Source organism: Mytilus trossulus, chromosome 5 (assembly GCF_036588685.1).
Source record: "Mytilus trossulus isolate FHL-02 chromosome 5, PNRI_Mtr1.1.1.hap1, whole genome shotgun sequence".
NCBI lineage: Eukaryota > Metazoa > Mollusca > Bivalvia > Mytilida > Mytilidae > Mytilus > Mytilus trossulus.
Window position 1 is genome coordinate 13,283,205 of NC_086377.1, and position 19,857 is coordinate 13,303,061.

At 32.2% G+C, this 19,857-nt stretch overlaps 2 protein-coding genes across 3 annotated transcripts; both read right to left on the reverse strand.

Moving 5' to 3' along the window:
• Positions 1 to 818: 818 nt before the first annotated feature.
• On the reverse strand, positions 819 to 9,787 carry LOC134718539 (procathepsin L-like). Its single transcript, XM_063581140.1, has 8 exons — positions 9,609 to 9,787; positions 8,291 to 8,430; positions 6,206 to 6,311; positions 5,439 to 5,597; positions 4,455 to 4,569; positions 3,760 to 3,863; positions 2,153 to 2,424; positions 819 to 1,205 (listed from the first exon to the last, which is right to left on the reverse strand). Exons 2-8 carry the CDS (start codon positions 8,428 to 8,430, stop codon positions 1,106 to 1,108), a joined length of 996 nt encoding a protein of 331 aa, XP_063437210.1. The 5' UTR covers positions 9,609 to 9,787; the 3' UTR covers positions 819 to 1,105.
• Positions 9,788 to 14,082: 4,295 nt separating this feature from the next.
• Positions 14,083 to 19,849, reverse strand: LOC134718542 (procathepsin L-like). 2 transcript variants are annotated; one of them, XM_063581143.1, is made up of 7 exons: positions 19,710 to 19,849; positions 19,159 to 19,264; positions 18,470 to 18,628; positions 17,754 to 17,877; positions 16,215 to 16,315; positions 15,354 to 15,631; positions 14,083 to 14,350 (listed from the first exon to the last, which is right to left on the reverse strand). In XM_063581143.1, the coding sequence occupies exons 1-7, from the start codon at positions 19,847 to 19,849 to the stop codon at positions 14,251 to 14,253; spliced, it is 1,008 nt and encodes a 335-aa protein (XP_063437213.1). In that variant the 3' UTR covers positions 14,083 to 14,250. The 2 variants fall into 2 exon arrangements, with proteins under 2 accessions (XP_063437213.1, XP_063437214.1); XM_063581144.1 differs by lacking the exons at positions 19,159 to 19,264; positions 19,710 to 19,849 and adding an exon at positions 19,126 to 19,139.
• Positions 19,850 to 19,857: the final 8 nt, after the last annotated feature.

The following is a 19,857-nucleotide window of genomic DNA, read 5'->3' on the forward strand; positions in this document are numbered from 1 at the left end:
TTATGTTCCGGGCCATATGAGTATTTTGACCATACGCGAATGGTCATGACCATATGGGTATATACGCATATGGTCGGGGTAACAAACACTCTGTTTCACGGATGTGGCTATACTTTTTGGACCTTTTGGATTATAGCTCTTCGTCTTTTATATAAGCTTTGAATTTCAAATATATTTTGGCCACGAGCATCACTGAAGAGACATGTATTGTCGAAATGCGCATCTGGTGCAAGTAAATTGGTACTGCTGTTTTTTTTTACAGTTTACTTTTAATACTTCTTAACTCTTCATAAGGTATGACCGTTCATTAAAATACGCTATCATATAGGTAATTGTATTATTATATTATAATAACAAGATCAGCTAAATAAAAATTAGAAGTTTCACATTGTTAATTTTTCAGTTTGTCATGTGGTTTGTTTTCATTTTTTTTTGTCATGGCGTTGGCACTTTTTTCAAATCTGCTCAGTCTTCGTCGTCTTCACTTAAAAGCAAACATCAGAAGAAAAGGCTGCGTCAATGAAGAATGGAAATGGGGAGTGGCAAAGAGACAACAACCCGACCATAGAGCAGACAACAGAAAAAGGTCACCAATAGGTCTTCAATGCAACGAGAAATTCCCGCACCCGGAGGCGTCCTTCAGCTGTCCTTACTTATGTAAAAGACCGCTGCGGTAGTAACTGGTTTTAAATAAAGTTTCTTTGATTATAGTTGATGTTTTGTTGACTCTATGCAATAAATGTATACCTTGCATATGTTTCAAAGTAATTATAAGATACATGTATGATATAAATCAAAAGTTTACACATGCGTGAACATTCTTGGATAATTTTGTTTATATTAATCGTTCATTTCACATTGTTTCTTTTTTTTTTAGGTTATATCTTGAAACAAACGAAAAAGATAAAAGGCATTTGTTTGTTCCTCAGCGCTCTTCAACTTAATATTTTATTCGGCTATTTTTAATTGTTGAAAAGTATATAATATCATACTTGGTATATAATTCAGTTTATAGACAAATTAATATAATTAAACAAAAGTAGAAAAAAAGGATAACACAGACCATACAACGCTAACAGTATCGTATTTTCAGTTTTATAACTATTTATACAGTAGGAAAACTCGCCGTCGTTGCAATTCCACATGTGTTGTTGTTGTTTCTCACCATATTGAAATATCCTTCCATCCCCCATGATGTTCCCCAGCTGAAATAGTCAAATAATATATTCATAATAAACTCATCATAGATACCAGGACTACATTTTGTATATACGCCAGACGCGCGTTTCGTCTACAAAAGACTAATCAGTGACGCTCGAACCCCAACAAGTTGAAAAGGCCAAAATAAAGTACGAAGTTGAAGAGCATTAAGGACTTAAATTCCCAAAAGTTTTGCCGAATACAGCTAAGGTAATCTATGCCTGAGGTAGAAAAGCCTTAGTTTTTCAAAAAAAAAAAAAATTTTGTAAACAGAAAATTTATAAATATAACCATATCAATAATAATTCACGACAGCACAAAAAGTGCTGACTATTTGGCTGGCGATACCCTCGTGAAAATAAATATCTTACAGCAGTGGCATCGACCCAGTAGTTGTAAATAGCAAGATCTGTCTTACTCAATACATGTTTCCAGCAGGTTTAATTATCTGACTGTTTTTTTCATATTATGAGAAAAATATCTTAAGATAACAGCATCCCAAAAGCTTTTTGCTTGGGCTGTTGTTTCTCTGGTGTATAGCACCTTTTCTATTCTCAGTTTTATATATTGATTATATCTAAATCGCAAACTTATTCGTAGACAGCCTTGGTTTTAAACTTTTGGTGTTTTGTTGGTAAAACGTATAACTTTTGGGTAACAGGAATAACATTTAATTTGTGTTAATTGTCCAACAACACCCCGTTTATCGGAGTTTAAAAATATATTTCTTTTTTCTGTCGTATATATTTGAAAATGCCATTGTGGGAAAACATACAGCAATCGTATATAGAACACATGTTATAAAATCGGAACGGTAAATATTTCTACAATGACTTTAATGTTTTTTACTAAACAAAAGACCGACAATATAGATTGAATAATGGGTGTGAAAAGGAATATAAACAGAATATATCTCAAGTTATCATTGACGTGTTCTTATATTTATACCAACCTGTTTTTAATAATCCAGTAGTTATCTGCCCCACTTGCGCCATATCCAACGGTAAGTACTGCATGATCTAATTCCGTTGAACTGCAATCTTTATAGTTGTATATGCCACTTTTGTAATGTTGAAATTGCGGACCAGTTGCATCAATTGCCACTGATATTGGCCCAACTGAAGCAACAGCCATTTGCAATTCTTCCTCGCTTTGTGCTGTTAGATCGACATATCCGGTAATGGTGGCGCGTATATTATCTCGATTGAATTTACAAAACCATTGCTGTAATAACATTGAAAATTACCATTAACTATCAATATCATATAACAGTTCTCTATTAAATAGTAGCTCTTACTAGAGTAAATCAAGATCTATTTTTAATTAAGGCAATCGACCCATGATTAGCAAATAAACAACATGCACAATTATTTACATGTGTATCAAGGATTGTGAGTAGAAGGGTCTAAGAGTTACTATGAAATAAAAATCTGAAAATATTTGAGGTTAACAACAGAATTTGGTTACAGTGCCCCTCCCAAGATTTTTAAAGGAGTAAAGTATAAAATCTGTCAGTTTTATATTTTCACCAGTTCAAAAAAATAATATTTTTTAGCGAAGCAGTCATCATTGACACTTAAATTAACTTGACATATTGTTCCACCCTAAAAAAAGTTTTTGGAAACTTTTACCGTACCGATTTTGAGAAATTTGATTTCAAGGTCAAGGTCATAGTTACTAAATAGAGACTTGATATCACAATTCTGATGTGTTAAGGTATAGTTCATGTAAATCTTCACAATACTTCATATAAACTTTTCGAAATGTTTAAAAATCTATAGCAAAATTAAACATTTAATCAAAATATGTATTATACGTAAGTATATACTGCATACCAATTTATGGATAATACTGTGTGGTTTGTTTTTGTTAATATTTTTTTAGTAATTGTGTTTTCCTATTTTTTTTTATTTAAATCGAAGATATTAAGTAAACAGTGTTGATGCGTGCCAATTTTCGGATAATTCTGCGTAGTTTGTTTTTGTTCATGTTTAGAAATTGTGTGTACCTATTATTTAAACCGAAGACATTACGTAATCAGGGTGTACTGCATACTAATTTTCGGACAATACTGTGTGGTTTTTGTTTATATATCGAAATGGTGTGATCTTATTTTTTTACTTAAAACGAAGAAATACGTAAACATTATCATACTGTAAAAATAAAATTGAGAATGGAAATGGGGAATGTGTCAAAGAGACAACAACCCGACCAAATAAAAAAACAACAGCAGAAGGTCACCAACAGGTCTTCAAAGTAGCGAGAAATTTCCGCAACCCGGAGGCGTCCTTCAACTGGCCCCTAAACAAATATAAACTAGTGTAGTGATAATGAACACCATACTAATTTCCAAATTGTACACAAGAAACTAAAACTAAAATAATACAAGACTAACAAAGGCCAGAGGCTCCTGACTTGGGACAGGCGCAAAAATGTGGCGGAGTTAAACATGTTTGTGAGATCTCAACCCTCCCCCTATACATCTAACAAATGTAGAAAAGTAAACGCATAACAATAAGTACATTAAAATTCAATTCAGTAACAGTATTAAACTCTTACGTGGTCTCTGTATGGATACGACTCTTCAGAATCGATTCCACTGTTATTTTTTATATACTGAAATGCATTATCGATCCATCCACCAATACAACTACCAATTTGACCTATCAAACAATAAAAAGGAGTTGTAACTATCCCTTCATAAAGATAAATGTCCTACTCTTCTTTTTAAGTTAAATAGGGATGAAAGATACTAATTGGGCTTTGGTTAAACTTACAAGTCGAAAACACACTGAAAATGGCATAACGACTGTACACTTAAGATTAATACAACAAAGAAACTATACTTAGTGCTACAAAACCCATCTTAACGTGGGAAGATCTCGGATGTTTCGGAAGTTTGATTTTCCCTGTGTTATCTTTCACATTCATTGTATCTGTGTTGTATTGAGGTTATTCTATCTGATATCAACTTGGAGGGTAAATATTTGATGAGATTAGTCTTTAATTATACGAAATATCGCAATTGTTAACTTATTGATCGTTTCTGTGTGTGTTGCATTGCCGTTTTTTCTTTTGCTGCACTTCAGTGTTTTTATGGTTTCTTCGTTTTCCTCTATTAGTAAATGTGTTTCCTTCGGTTTTCGTTTGTAACAAGATTGGTATTCTTTCAATCAATTTATGACTTTCGATCAGCGGTATACAACTGTTGTTGCCTTTATTGATTTAAGTGTTTATCATATAAGCTACTATACCATAACAATCAAGAATGTTCTGTTCAGAGAGTGATACTAATGTTTGTGTCTTCTTGAACCATTGTCCCTCTACTGATCCAACTGCTGAAAATGCCCAACATGATCCACAGGCTTTCTTTAAAAATATAAAATAACATGACTGACTGTTACATGAAAGTTCAAAACATGTACAAAATCACGATCATAGCAACTTACAACTAATATATCTTGATATGATATTATCTATTAGATGTAATACGGTGAACATTACAAAAACATACAGTTATACAAAAAGTGCAATGACTTATTAAAATCAGTCAAGTAATAGCAGCATAATCAGGAATCTATAGTTAATTTGGAACCAAATAACATACAAGCATGTAGTGTTTCCGCACAAACACAAACGAAATGGTTATAAGCTGTGTGAAAACTAGACAATTAATGGTATCAATTGTTATAAAGAATTGTCTCATTGGCAATAATACTATGTTTTGTTTTATATTGTACAAAATGAAAAACCTCGGGCTAATGTTATGATTGCTTAATATTGGGTCAGGTTCTTTATCAACTGGTATACAAACTAACAAATATCAAGTATCAAGAATATAAAAAGGAAAACGTGCCAATGATATAAAAAAGAAGATGTGGTATTGTTTCCAACGAGACAACTATCCACAAAAGACCAAAATGACACAAACATGAGACAATTATATCCACTAAAGTTAATGACGTGTATGTACATGTAAGCAATTATGTCAAACAGCAACTAAAGTTTGATCTCATGTTAAAAATATTAGAATAATTCTGATTTTACAGCTAACTTTACATCTCACTTGTATAAAACTCGCATAGAATTACAAATATATCAGGATGTTAATCTCACTAAGTGTTAGATATAATCAGATTTTATTAACATTTGTAGAAACACATTATGGCATGATCACATGCATTCACCAGGACAAGATAAGATCATAAACCCACTTTGAAGTTATAAATAATACAAACCTGATTTTTTATATTAGTCACGTAGCCCTTTGTTCTCCAATCTACAGTAGGTGGCAGACTGTTAACGGTTAGACCATCTGGTGCTATAAAAGTCCTGCCTTCTCGTCTAGTATGACGCATTCTAAATCCATTCATCACTGATACAAACTCCTTGTTGGTCTGTAGATAAAATTATGCGAATTTTCATTTAATAATTTGATTGAAAATTATTTTTAAAGTACATCAAAGCAATCTTTGTGAATTTGATATTGAAACTACTGTAAACCAACTTATTTCGCGATCAATTTATTTTCGCGACTTCAACGAGTAGTAAAAAAACGCGAATATAAATCGTCGCGAATATGTAAAATCTTAGATCTTTCCTTATTAAACTATATCCAGAAATTAGAAAATCGCGAAATTAAGTAGCCTCAAACGGGATAGAAAGGGTAAAACGCGAAATATAGTATCCGCGAAAATAAGTTGGTTTACAGTATACATATTGTAAACTGTATCTTGTTGCATTTCTTGTATTTATCTGAATAATAATGATAACTACTAATTAATCGTGAATAAATGTGGAATCCTATGTGAATTGCATTCAGTACGTAAACAGTTGAATTTAATAAATCAAAAAACCTTTGTTGTGTAGAATATTTATTTACATTTATTTTTATCTAGTTCATAAATAATGATTATATACCAGGCCCTCATCTTATGTCTATAGTTATTAAGAAACAAAAACTTATCAATTTATAAATACTTATAATATCGTTAACGCTATTTACCATATCAGAGTATTCATTCTCGCCAAGAATATATGTGTGCAGTCCTTTTTCAGCATCAATGTTATGTTTCCTGATGTATCGTAGGTTGCTCTCCCATATTATACGTCTGAATAGAAAAAAATGGATTTACGAAAAAGAAAACAGTCATATACTTTTTCATGTAATATCATTTCTACCTCTCACTATAACAGCAAATACCTTGAATAGACCTTCTTTCTTTTGATTCAAATCAGCTAAACAGATTTTTTTCATGACGTCACAAATAAAAATGCTACCCTATTTCAACTATTATTGTGCACAAAACTTGCAAATATATGCAAAGAGGCATGTTTTTATTGCTTTTTAAACTGGTTAATAAACCATTTTTTTTATTTCAAAATGATTGTTTTTTTTTAAATTATCTTTCCTTAGCTCATCATTGATGACCTTTGATTTTGCGACACTTGATACCGACAGAATGTTTAAGGTGGTACCTAACACTACAGGGAGATATAGGAGTTTGAATTACGTTGTGTTGTAAAATTAATATTAAGCTTCTCAACGATCAAAATTGGTGTTTGTCAAATTGCTATATAACCAGTGTAATTTTTCTGACCAACGGTTGGTTAAAAAAAAAATTAAATCTTTAGATTTTTGTTAATTTACTTTTACTTATGAAAATTAAACGAGCCAAATCAATTTTAGTGAAAGTGTTGGATACCACCTTAAGTGCATAGGTTTTATATTTCTCCAATCGGATTAATTTGGGATAAAGTGTGTTAGGGTATATTTTTTTACGCAACATGATTAAATCAAACGGTAATGAAATAATCATTTAAAAGACGAAATATAATCTTAGATGAAGGGTGTAAGATGTGACATTGAAAATGCATTACTTTTTAGCAAAAAACAAATTAGAACAAGTTAAGTTTTGAAAGTAAGCTAAACAAAAATGTATTGTATTTCAACATTAAAATAAATTTGTATATTTAATTCCACCACTTCTATTTGGATTTATATGTTTTATGGATGATATCTTACAACCAGGAAATGACAAACAATACAGTAGGGAAAAATTAAACACAATTTGACCGTTCTGTTCTGCAAAACTAAACAAATACGTAACACGAACTATTTTGGCATGTATACTAATTCAGTTAAAAATACAGGTCTTGATTTTTTGAATTTTTTTTAATAAAGATATGAAGTAAGTTTTAAATATTAGTGCTCCATCTCCTTGAAGCGTACTAGTAGCTCGAATTCCTTAATACGAAATTGTGTTTTGGAGTGTTTTGTTTCTGGTTTAATCATACCTTAAAAGTTGGAAGATCTAGATAAGAATTTTCAAATTGTTTTGCTTAATATTAATTCAGGAATGACTGTAATTCTTTTTCTGTCTATGAAGAAATAACATAAAAAAATTGGTGCGCACTAAATAACGCGCGTAGCGAGTTATTTGACAGTGTGCACCACATTTGTTATGTTATTTCGAATAGACAGAAAAAATATAACAGTCATTTCTTTTAATTTGATTCTAAATTCAACTTTAACAATGTTTAAACCGTAGAAAGCCATGAAAAAACGTTGACGACGTCACGGTCACATGAGTAAATTATGTCTATGGGCTGATAACAAAATAACGTCAGCCAATCAGAAGACGCGTTACATTCAAAATTAAGTTATTGGTTTATCAACTTTAAAAGTTTAAATAAGGTTGCGTACTTTCGAATATGTGGTCATATGTCAACGTTGGAGTTATATAAATATTGTTAATTGTGGAAATACTTTTTGATGAGTAAAGTTGGTATCGCTTTACTAATTAGAAATATACCGTGCTATAATAATAAAAAAAAAGATAATCACATGTAACCGGAATTTTGGAATGTATACATGTATTGCAATTTATAAAAAAAATGTTGTACTGGGTAATGTTAAATAGGAAGCCAAATTAATAGTGTTTCAAATGATATGTACAGAGTTATATGAATTAAAGAGTGTTAAATTATCTCATTTACATAACTTATAACTATGGTAGAATCATTGGTTGTTGTTTTTAAAAACCAAACAAACCGAAATATAATCGTTTTGATAAATCTGGGAAAATACCTCTGCTGATGTTCCGACAGACTATAAGTTTTCTTGTACGTCAATTTGTACTCTTCCCACCGATCATCTAGCTCTGGTGTGATCAGAGAAGACGCCAGAGCTGTAACAAGAATTGCTACCAATATAAACAAACGAAACATCTACAAAATAAAACAAAAATAGCTAAATCCTTTAAAGGTTATCATTTATTTCAAAGGAAAATTTAGGACAGTTGTTGTCGGTTCGTTGGATGTATTTTATCATTTGATTTTGTCGTATGATTAGGGTCTTTCTGTTTATAGTTTTCTCGAAGTTCAGAGTTTGTGCTTTCACTTTATTTGTAACTGCATAAACAATTTGAGTTGTAGCTTTATACCATGAATTCATTAAAACAATTTCAAATGTACTACTTAAGAAAATTATCTCAAAAGATTTAAGTATTTATCTGAACTAGTACATGTAGTATTTGTGTTGATATATGAATTTAATAGGAAGAATGGAAGCCATAACTACAATGTTACGTGTGTACATGGTGTGCTGTTTATTCCTGTAGATTAATTGGTTAGTCTAGTTTTGATATATATAAACAACTTATGACCATTGGTCTAATATTTTATGTATCTATTTATTTTTATTGCAACCTTCAAAGTAGTGTTTTAAAAGAATCTGCTGTCCTAGTTGATTACTTAATTTAAATAATCTTAAAACTGGAAGGTATGTGATGTCGAAATGTCTCTATGTATATACATCATACCATGTGATAAAATCCTAATCTGTGTGTGAATTTATTAGTGTTTTTTTGGTTGCCTTTTCAATGAAGTATACACCTATTATATATTCCTATATATTTTGTTCATGATGGAAGTATATGTTTAAAGAGATTATCAAAACCGTTTTCTATCTTTAATAATTGCATATTTTATACACTTAGACACAGAACTGTTTAGCAGGAAAGGTTTCTTACTTCATTGTTATAACACGAAAACAACAAACATTAAAACATATGTTCCGTTACATTTTCCGTTTATTAGAACAAATTTTTGGAACGTCAATAAATGATATACATCTAACTTTAGGTTATAACGAATGACAAAACGATATTTCATTCAGATTTAAATATACTTTTCACTTAAAATTGTATTCTTCTTTCATAAAGTAAAATTTAAAAAATCAGAACTCCTCCGAAAATTCAAAATGGAGAGTCCGTAATCAAATGGCAAAATCACAAACTCAAACACATCAAACAAATGGATAGCAACTGTCATACAATGTATTCCTGACTTGGTACAGGCATTAAATTTTATCAATTTTAGATCAAACATACACATGATATGCTTACCTTCGTACTAAAGATAAATTGGTTTGTCAGATCTAGTTTGACGTCTATTTTTACTACAGGTATACAATATGAAGTGTTAAAAACGTCGTTCTACATAGTTGTAACATTGAAATGATTTAAAGTGCAACATGCATGTACATGTATATGTTTCGTGAGACAAAGTTTTTCAAGTTTGTCAAGGCTTGTTTACTTAGATATAAAAGATCAAATACCAGTAAGTCTTAGGTTAGTAATGTTATGTCGCTTAAGGACAGACGGTACATATACATGGGAGATAATGACATTGCGTATTAAATTATAATCCTGGTACCTTTGATAACTATTGCTAACGTAAAACTGTATTTTTCGCGACGTCAAACTATTACCTATTGGGAAAAGATTTTCAATTTTTCAAATGGTTTTTACAATCGGATTGATCGAAAACAAGTAAAGGGAACCCTCTTATTGACAAAAAAATGTATTTGGCCTGGTTAATTACTAGTGATTTTATTTTATCAATGTATAGAACCACACTATATATGATTGTGTTTCTTAATTGGATAAATATACAGTACTAATTTTTCTAACATTTAATATTAATTAATTATTTTCGAAGAGTTGTAACACAGACTTCAACCATAATAAGATTAGCGTGTAGGTTGATTCCTCTTAAAACTTTAAAACCCGAAGCATTTGTTTGCACCTGTCCTAAGTCAGGAACCCGATGTTTAATTGTTGTCGTTTGTTGTCGTTTGTGATTCATACGTGTTTCTTGTAATTAGTTCTTTGTATAGATTAGACCGTTGTTTTTCACGTTTGAATTGTTTTACACTAGTAATTTTGTGGGCGTTTTAACCTTTTTGTTCAGTGTGAATCTTTTACTGCATCAGATGCGCGTATTGACAATCAATGTCTCTTCAGCGCTGAAAGCAATAAAAGTAAGAATGAAAATGGGGAACGTGTCAAAAAGACAACAAACCGACCAAAAAGCATAATACAGACGAAGGCCATCAATGGGTCTTCAACAGGGCGAAAAATCCCCCACCTGGAGTCGAGCTCGAGCTGGCCCCTAAACAAAAGTGTATACTAGGACTGAGATATAGTTTATGCCATATTTAACTCCAAATTAGATAAACTAAACGCTAAACTTTTAATCATACAAGACTCACAAAGAGGCCAGAATATCAAGTACAATTTCAGTCGTCAGGGGTTTAGTATCATACGATCATAAACTACATGAGAAGAACATAACTCGTAACATGTCAACAACTGGTTTTAGCTGAAATGTGTTTATATCCGACGCAAAGATCATATTAGTGAATCAATTTTAAAACAAAAATATGCCATCTTTAATGACATGAGGAAAACAATGTCTTGACTCGAAATGATTTCAAAAAGTGTTACAGCAATATCTAAATGATACCCTCGATGATAAGCAACACATTTACAGAGAAACACAAATGTCAGCATTTGAATGTAATAATAAGTCTTAATAAATCCTGAAACTAAGATAACTTTTAAAAATACACTGCAAATACATTTTGTGACAGGACAGGAACAGTTAGTTTGTGTAGTGGAAAAAGGGTTCGTACTAATGGTAAGTTATGTTTATCAATGTGAGCATTTACGTCCATTATAATTTTATAGTTGATTTCGATAATCAACTATAACTATGCCTGTCCTAAGTCAGTAGCCTGTAATTCAGAGGTTGTCGTTTGTTTATGTGTTATATTTTTTCATATAAATAAGGCCGTTAGTTTTCTCGTTTGAATTGTTTTACATTGTCTTAACGGGGCCTTTTATAGCTGACTATGCGGTATGGACTTTGCTCATTGTTGAAGGCCATACGGTGACCTATAACTGTAAATGTCTGTGTCATTTTGGTTTCTTGATGACAGTTATCTCATTGGCAATTATACCACATCTTCTTTTTTAAATATAACTGCTGGCATCCACTTTATTTCAAATTGGGGTATAGTTGTCGCATTGGCAATAATATCTCATAATTCTTATTCTGATATTGATGTAAAGCAAGGCGAACCCTCACCTCCCTGATTTTTCTTATTTATCGTAAATTATTTTATCCGATTCATGTCAATAGACGTCAACCATGATGCCGTATTTCTAAATGGACTTAAATCCCATAATAGACGATACCGTTTTATTTGGAAAATATCGACTTTGACAATAATGGATTCATTTGTTTATTCATATGTGCAGTACCTTGTTGTATTAAGGTGGTACCCAACACTTTCACTAAAATTATTTTTGCTCGTTTAATTTTATCAAAGCAATTTGACAAACACCAACTTTGACAATTGAGAAGATTAATAGACCTTCTACAACACAAGGTAATTAAAATGTTTAACTGGCATTACATAGTTATCTCCTTGTAGTGTTAGGTACCACCTTAGTACACTACAACTTAAAAGTTTTTGTATACTCCAAAAAGTTAAAAACAACAAGAATCTATGAGCCATGTCATCTTTAATAAATTCACCTCAGAAACTTACAAAACCTTTGACATGTTTGAATAGACTTATCAAGAAGGGATATAATTACGATACTGTTGTCAAGTCATTAAAGATTGCATATGTTGGCGTTAATATTGAGTCACTGATAAGCTCTTTGCTTCGGAACTAAACACATTTATTCTAAAAACAGTTGTTGGCATGACACGGGTTATGTTCTTCTCATATTTGTTATGATGGTATGATACTAAACCCTTAACGGGAAGGATTGTGCCTGATGTTCATATGATGAAATCATAATCTTTCAGTCAGTTTAATTGAAGTCTGGAGCTGGCATGTCTGTTAACTGCTAGTAGTCTGTTGTTATTTATGTATTATTGTCATTTTGTTTATTTTCTTTGGTTACATCTTCTGACATCAGACTCGGACTTCTCTTGAACTGAATTTGAATGTGCGTTTTGTTATGCGTTTACTTTTCTGCATTGGTTGGAGGTGTAGGGGGAGAGTTGAGATCTCACGGACATGTTTGGCCCCGCCGCATTTTTGCGCCTGTCCCAAGTCAGGAGCCTCTGGCCTTTGTTAGTCTTGTATTATTTTAATTTTAGTTTCTTGTGTACAATTTGGAAATAAGTATGGCGTTCATTATCACTGTACTAGTATATATTTCTTTAGGGGCCAGCTGAAGGACGCCTCCGGGTGCGGGAATTTCTTGCTACATTTAAGACCTGTTTGTGACCTTCTGCTGTTGTTTTTTTTATTTGGTCGGGTTGTTGTCTCTGTGACACAATCCCCATTTCCATTCTCAATTTTACTAAACAATTATGTGTTTTAGCAGCAGAACACGTGTTTCACTTCGATAGTATTTTTGGATCCGTTTTAAAGCTTTCAATCGAAATATAAAATTTCCATCGTGCTTGATCAAATTATGCATTATTACTTAATTTGTAGATGTGTATTAAATTTAGATAAACCTGATTAACAAATGTCACCTTATTTGTCAAAGCCGATGTCTGTGTTCCTATTGGTCCTTTCGGTTTTTTTTTTATCGGAATAAGTAAAAGTGTGTGTCTTTCTTTTCGGTAGAAGTTTGATGTGTTCGAGCTTTTGATTTTGACATTTTATTACGAACTTTCGTTTTGCATTTTCTTCGAAATAACTTTTTAGAGCATGTAGTACAACTTAGCATAAAATATGACAAAATCACAGGGATCATCGAACATAAAACATGACAAAATCTCAGGGAACATAGAACATAAAATATGACAAAATCTCAGGGAACATGGAACAAAATTAAAATAGTTGTGTTTAATAAAGAGATACGTTTAAATTTAATATATATATATATATTATAGAAGCCCAGGTTGTCATGTGGTCTATCACGCCGGTTATAGTGCAGGCGATTTGGTGTCACGATATCTCAGTAGCATGGGTTCGAATCCCGGTGAGGAAAGGACAAAAGATTTGAGAAATTGTTCACAGCCATGTATCACTATAACTGCTGGTGATCCGATTGATAAATCTGTTGTAGAGTTGTCAGTGACTGACTCACTAACTCAGACGTACTTATATTATAAAGGCTATACACACATTTGAAAATATACTTTATTCAAAAGGTTAAAACTAATAATTAATTATCAAAGGTACCAGGTATAATTTAGTACGCCAGATGCGCGTTTCGTCTACATAAGATTCATCAGAGACGTTCATATCAAAATATTTATAAAACCAAACAAGTACAAAGTTGAAGAGCATTGAGGATCCCAAATTCCAAAACGTTGTGCCAAATACAGCTAAGCTAGGTAATTATCTATGCCTTAGAATCGTTTTCAATGAATTAAGACAAGACAAACAGAATTCATCGTACCTTAAGAACCACTCATTAGATTATGTTTCCTCTAGTAGTATCTGCATTTTACTTAAACTACTAAAGATCTGTCTACTTGTTTTTTACTCGAATTGTTAGATTGCAAGTGACAGAAATATTGTTTCCACTTTTTTAATTCAAATTAAATAAACAAACAACATTTCATTTCATTTCAATAAATTTTATTTCTTCGTCATATATTAATATATAAAAATATGTTCGTTTGATCCTTTTCAAGATAACACTATTTGTTCCTGCTCTAAACAGAATGGCACTTATATTCGTCCTATTGATATGTATGCCGTTGTGTATCGCACTAACTAGTCCTCTATACTTTAGGATAACTGGCTTGGGTGGCAATTCCACACATGTTTTCTTTATTTCTGGACATTTCAAAATATCCCTTCATACCCCATGTTGTTCCCCAACTGTGAAGTAAATAATAACATAAAATTATTTTTGCCTAAAACAACTATGTAGATAGTAAAAACAAAATATATCTAAGAAGAAAAATAGAACAGCAGTTAAACAAGTCAAACGTTTCGATATAACTAAAACATATACCTGGGGGAAAAAAGCACTAGTTTTCTTTCCCCGAAATGAAAACATAACCGGAACATGTACATACATGCATCATGTGACTTAAATGATTTCTTTACGAAACAAAACAAAAACAAGAAAAGAGAAAAGAGAAAAAGAAACATATAGTAAGAATTACAATTATACAAAAGAAAGATGTAAGGCACTTTATAAAAGAGGGACGAAAGATACCAAAGGGACAGTCAAACTCGTAAATCTAAAACAAACTGACAACGCCATGGCTAAAAATGAAAAAGACAAACAGAAAAACAATAGTACACATGACCCAACATAGAAAACTAACGAACCCCACCAAAAACTAGGGGTGATCTCAGGTGCTCCGGAAGGGTAAGCAGATCCTGCTCCACATGCGGCACCCGTCGTGTTGCTTATGTGATTACAAATCCGGTAAATAGTCTAATTCGGTAGGTCAAATTCATGAAAGGGAAGGGGATTGTAGTTACGACGTAAGGAACATATCCGATATCATTTGTGAAAGGGTTATTCCATAACGGTCAACCAACTCGTGATGGCGTCCGTAAAATTTACGAAGGGATGATTTCAACTTCACCATTTGGAACTCTTGGATTAATAGCTTCCTTGTGAGCAGTAACCCTCTATCAAGAAAATCATGATAGGAAACGCATATCTTATTACAAAGACATTTACCAACGTACTGATATCTTATTTATCGGTACTGAAATTTTATTTATCGGTACATGTACTGAAATCTTATTTATCGGTACTGAAATCTTATCTATCGGTACTGAAATTTTATTTATCGGTACTGAAATCTGATTTATCGGTACTGAAATCTGATTTATCGGTACTGAAATCTGATTTATCGGTTACCTGTTTTTAACAATCCAGTAATCTTCGCTTGAATCACTGCTTCCATAACCTACAGCCAAAACACCATGATCCAGTTGTGATGAACTACATTTGGCTTCACTGTAAACTCCAGTTTTATAATGTTGGAATGATGGGTGACCAGCATCCATAGCAACGGAAATGGGTCCAACTGTGGCAACCGCCATTTGTAATTCATCTTCACTTCCTCTCTTGATATCAACGTATCCGGTATCTGTGGCACCTATGTCAGCTTTTTTGAATCTACAGAACAATCCTGTCTGAAAGTGACAATAAATTGTATTAAGGACAGAATCTACAGAACAATCATGTCTGAAAATGACACTAAATTGTATTACGGACGATGATTCAGTTTCCAAAACTACATTGAATTGTTCTTTGAACCTATTAATATTGTCGTCGTAAGTAATTAGATAGCCCACTATATTATAAAAAATCAACATAATTAAAAACAAAATACCTATTTACAAAACGTATGGCGACATTTGTCGTTCTTAGTACATTTCCAGGTTTTTAACAGCAGCGCTGTCCCTTTATCTTAGGGTATTTTTGTGGTGATCTCAATATCCTTCTTTTGATTATCATAAATCTCTTACTTTCAAATGTGGCATTTTGTACTTGACAAAAGAAAAAAAAATCGACAAAATGCCATTATTATATAAATTCTCACAAAAGAGCAAGATAAAAGAAAAAATAGAAAGGATAGGTCTCCAAAAACATCTTTAGTACTTGTCGTGTAAATTTCTAACAATGAGAAAAAAATTGGAATGTTGTATAAGAACTTATATCATATGACTGAGAACTACGATGAAAGGAAACGGTAGACTGTATAAATTATTGTACCCTGGCTTTGTATGGATATGACTGCTCAGTATCAATGCCATTGTTAACTTTAATGTATGTAAATCCATTGTCCATTAATCCTCCCTGACATCCCTTGTTACCTGAAATCAAATGTCGATATGTTTTAAAATATATAGGACAAGCAATCTTTTATTTTGTATTTGATTTAGCAGACTCAAGACTAAACACTTTAACTATCAAGAGTTTTAAATATTATTTCAACGGATTTGTTTGATACTATCTACTAAAATTGAGAAAGGAAATGGGGAGTGTGTCAAAGAGACAACAACCCGACCATAGAAAAGACAACCGCAGAAGGTCACCTAAAGGTCTTCCATGTAACGAGAAATTCCCGCACCCGGAGGCTTCCTTCAGCTGGCCCCTAAACAAAGATATACTAGTTCAGTGATAATGAACGCCATAGTCATTTCCAAATTGTACACAAGAAACTAAAATAAAAAAAATACAATACTAACAGAGGCCAGAGGCTCCTGAATTGGGACAGGCGCAAAAATGCAGCGATTTTAAACTTGTTTGTGAGATCTCAACAACAACCCCCCTCCCCCTCCCTTATACCCCTAGCCAATGTAGAAAGGTAAACGCATAACAATACGCACATTTAAAATTCAATTCAAGAGAAAACTATTTATCTTCAGGAATGATATAATTTTACAAAATTCGTTTCAGATATGGTTAAAAACACGATGCGAGAGTTTCTATTTATTTCGATCTTATGCCTAAGGTAGGTTCCAATTTCTCTAAACTCGTTATTTTTAATCTATGTAACGCACATGAACAAGGTTAACTTGGATAAGATGCGTTTATTTTTCCTTTGTATGCAGCCCAACCAAACTACAAGGTTTACTAATTGTTCTGTGCTTGACACGCATTGCCAGATGTATCAATATAATGAATACATGTACATTCAGGAAGAAACGAAAGTTTAAATAATAAAAATACCGAGCTACAATGAAAATTCATAATGAAAAGTTTTTGAAAATTGGCGAAAACGAAAGCTTACACCTATGCCACGAATAAAAAAATAGTTGTCATATTTCGTACAAAGTACACGCGTTTCCTGAAGAAGAAAAATGTGAATTAATCTTTGGTTGTATTGCTAGATAAACATCTCACTTGTATGGCATTGGCATACAATTGCAATATATTAACATCAATGTGTGAACAAACAAAAAAGTTATTATTACAATAGGCAGTTTCAGACATTTACAAGGATCTGTAGGATAATACACTGTCACAGTTACAGAACAGATGGCAACTAAAGTAGACAAAATGTTGCCACATGTGGACCAGGATCTGCTTACCCTTCCTTAGCACCTGAGATCACCCCAGTGTATGGTGGGATTCGTGTTGCTAATTCTTTAGTTTTCTATGTTGTGTCATGTGTGCTATTGTTTGTCTCTTTGTCTTTTTCCTTTTTAGCTATGGCGTTGTCAGTTTATTTTCGATTTATGAGTTTGACTGTCCATCTGGTATCTTTCGTCCCTCTTTTGTTGGATACACAATAATAAAATGGCTAACCTTCTCTTGATGAGCAATCAACTAAGTTCTGTTCAGAAAGTGACACGAGTTTCTGTGTTTTCTTGAACGTCTGGCCTTCCAGAGAACCGGTTGTGGAAAAGGCCCAACATGATCCACATTGTCCCTGTGGTAAAAGAAACCAATCTTTAAAGGTCGTGTGAGAGGATAACAAACACACGAAAACTAACGTATTCAAAATATTCATATCCATTTAAAGAAGAATCCCACAGGGTTAACTGATTGATTGTTGGTTGCATAACGTCTAGTGGTAAATATCTATTGCATGTTTAGGACAAGTAATTTACAGGACAAACAGTTTAAGATGCAGTTAAACGTGTGTCTTGAACTGCTAATATTTTATCTACGGCGTTTGTTAGCTTTGAGGTGAATTGCTTATTATTCCGGGAATATATTGAGTAAACGCTAACGTTTCATAGAAAAGATCATATATGTTCTAATTGAAGTTATTTATACTTTCTGTCATTGCAAGGACATAAACATTTTTTTTGTTTTTCAATAGTGCCATATCATTTAATATATACTGAAAGAAAAAATGAAGTCAAACCGGTTCGAAAAACTAGAAATGTCAGTGTTCGGGAAATGATTAATCATGTTCTTAAATAATTTTAAAAATTACAACAGTCCCAGATATTATTCTCTAGAAATGCTACTCAATATACAACATTATTTTTATCCATTTGAAGAAGAACACATACCTGGTTTTTGACCTCAGTGACGTAACCTTTTGTTCTCCAATCAACAGATGTAGGGACATCCTTCAATTCTACTCCAATTGGTGCCATGAATGTGTCTCCTTTCTTGCTACCATTTGGCATGATATATCCATTCATTACTGATACAAATTCTTTGTGTGTCTGTAAAAATAGAAATACAAGTTAATGCTACAAACTAATCTGTTGTTGTTTTTTATTTGGGGGAAGGTGAATTTAACTCGTCTATGATCTTATAATACAATTTTAACAGTTGTGATTATACGGAAACATCGTTTTTAGTACAGTAGAAAATTTATAGAAGGTTTGGAATTTCATTTATCTTTAAGCATCGCACTTTTTTAACCTTCTATCCTGCAATTTGATCTTTAAGCAAATGATATAAATCGGTTAGACAACAAACACTGGCTTTAACCCAGAAGAGAAACTACATTTCTTATTGGGGTTTTTTGTTTTTGTTTGCAGTTACGTAGGATAATTGAATGTTCCCCATTTTGCTGTTCACATCAATACTAAAATGATGGTGAAAATAATGCTTTATTTTCGTCAGTACCGTTTATAACTGTAAAGTCTTTTCAATTTGAATGTTTTATATTCTATCTCATATCAAACATACAATGTACATTGTATATATAACTAACCATATCAGAATATTCATTGTATATAATACTTACCATATCAGAATATTCATTTTCTCCAAGAATATATGAATGAAGACCTTTGTCTGCATCTAGGTTGTGTTTTTGTATGTATCTCAAGTTGCTCTCCCAAATTAAACGTCTGAAAATATATCACAAATGGGTTCAAATATTGTTGAAAATAATTTACAGCATTTTATAGATATATTTAAAAGGAGAAATCGTATAATTGTCAGTGAAATAACAACTCTATTGTGGCAAAAAGATGACAATGCATAAACAACAATTAATAGGTCGTGCGATATCATTCTTGAACAAATTTTGTATTAACCTTTAAATGCGGCCATTAACACAGAGCAACATTTTTAACATATATAGATAGCTATAGCAGACAACAGCATTTATAACAAAATATTTAGAAATTCGAAATAGAAAAAAAGGAAGTGTTAAACAAAGGCGAAATAGAGCAAAACATTTTTATAAAAATTGAGTTCAATATCATCCTTTGACATAATTTTAACTATTATATTTGACCTTATGTAACAATTTATGCATTCCATATAAAGAATAAATTAACGTATATTGACCTCATTAAATGTTCCTGGTCGCCATATTGTTTGTTGTACAAGTCCTTGAAGCTCTCCCATTGGTCATCTAGTTCTGGTGTTACCAGTGTAGAGGCCAGGGCAGCTATAATGACAGAGGCAATTATCATCAAACGGAACATCTAGAATA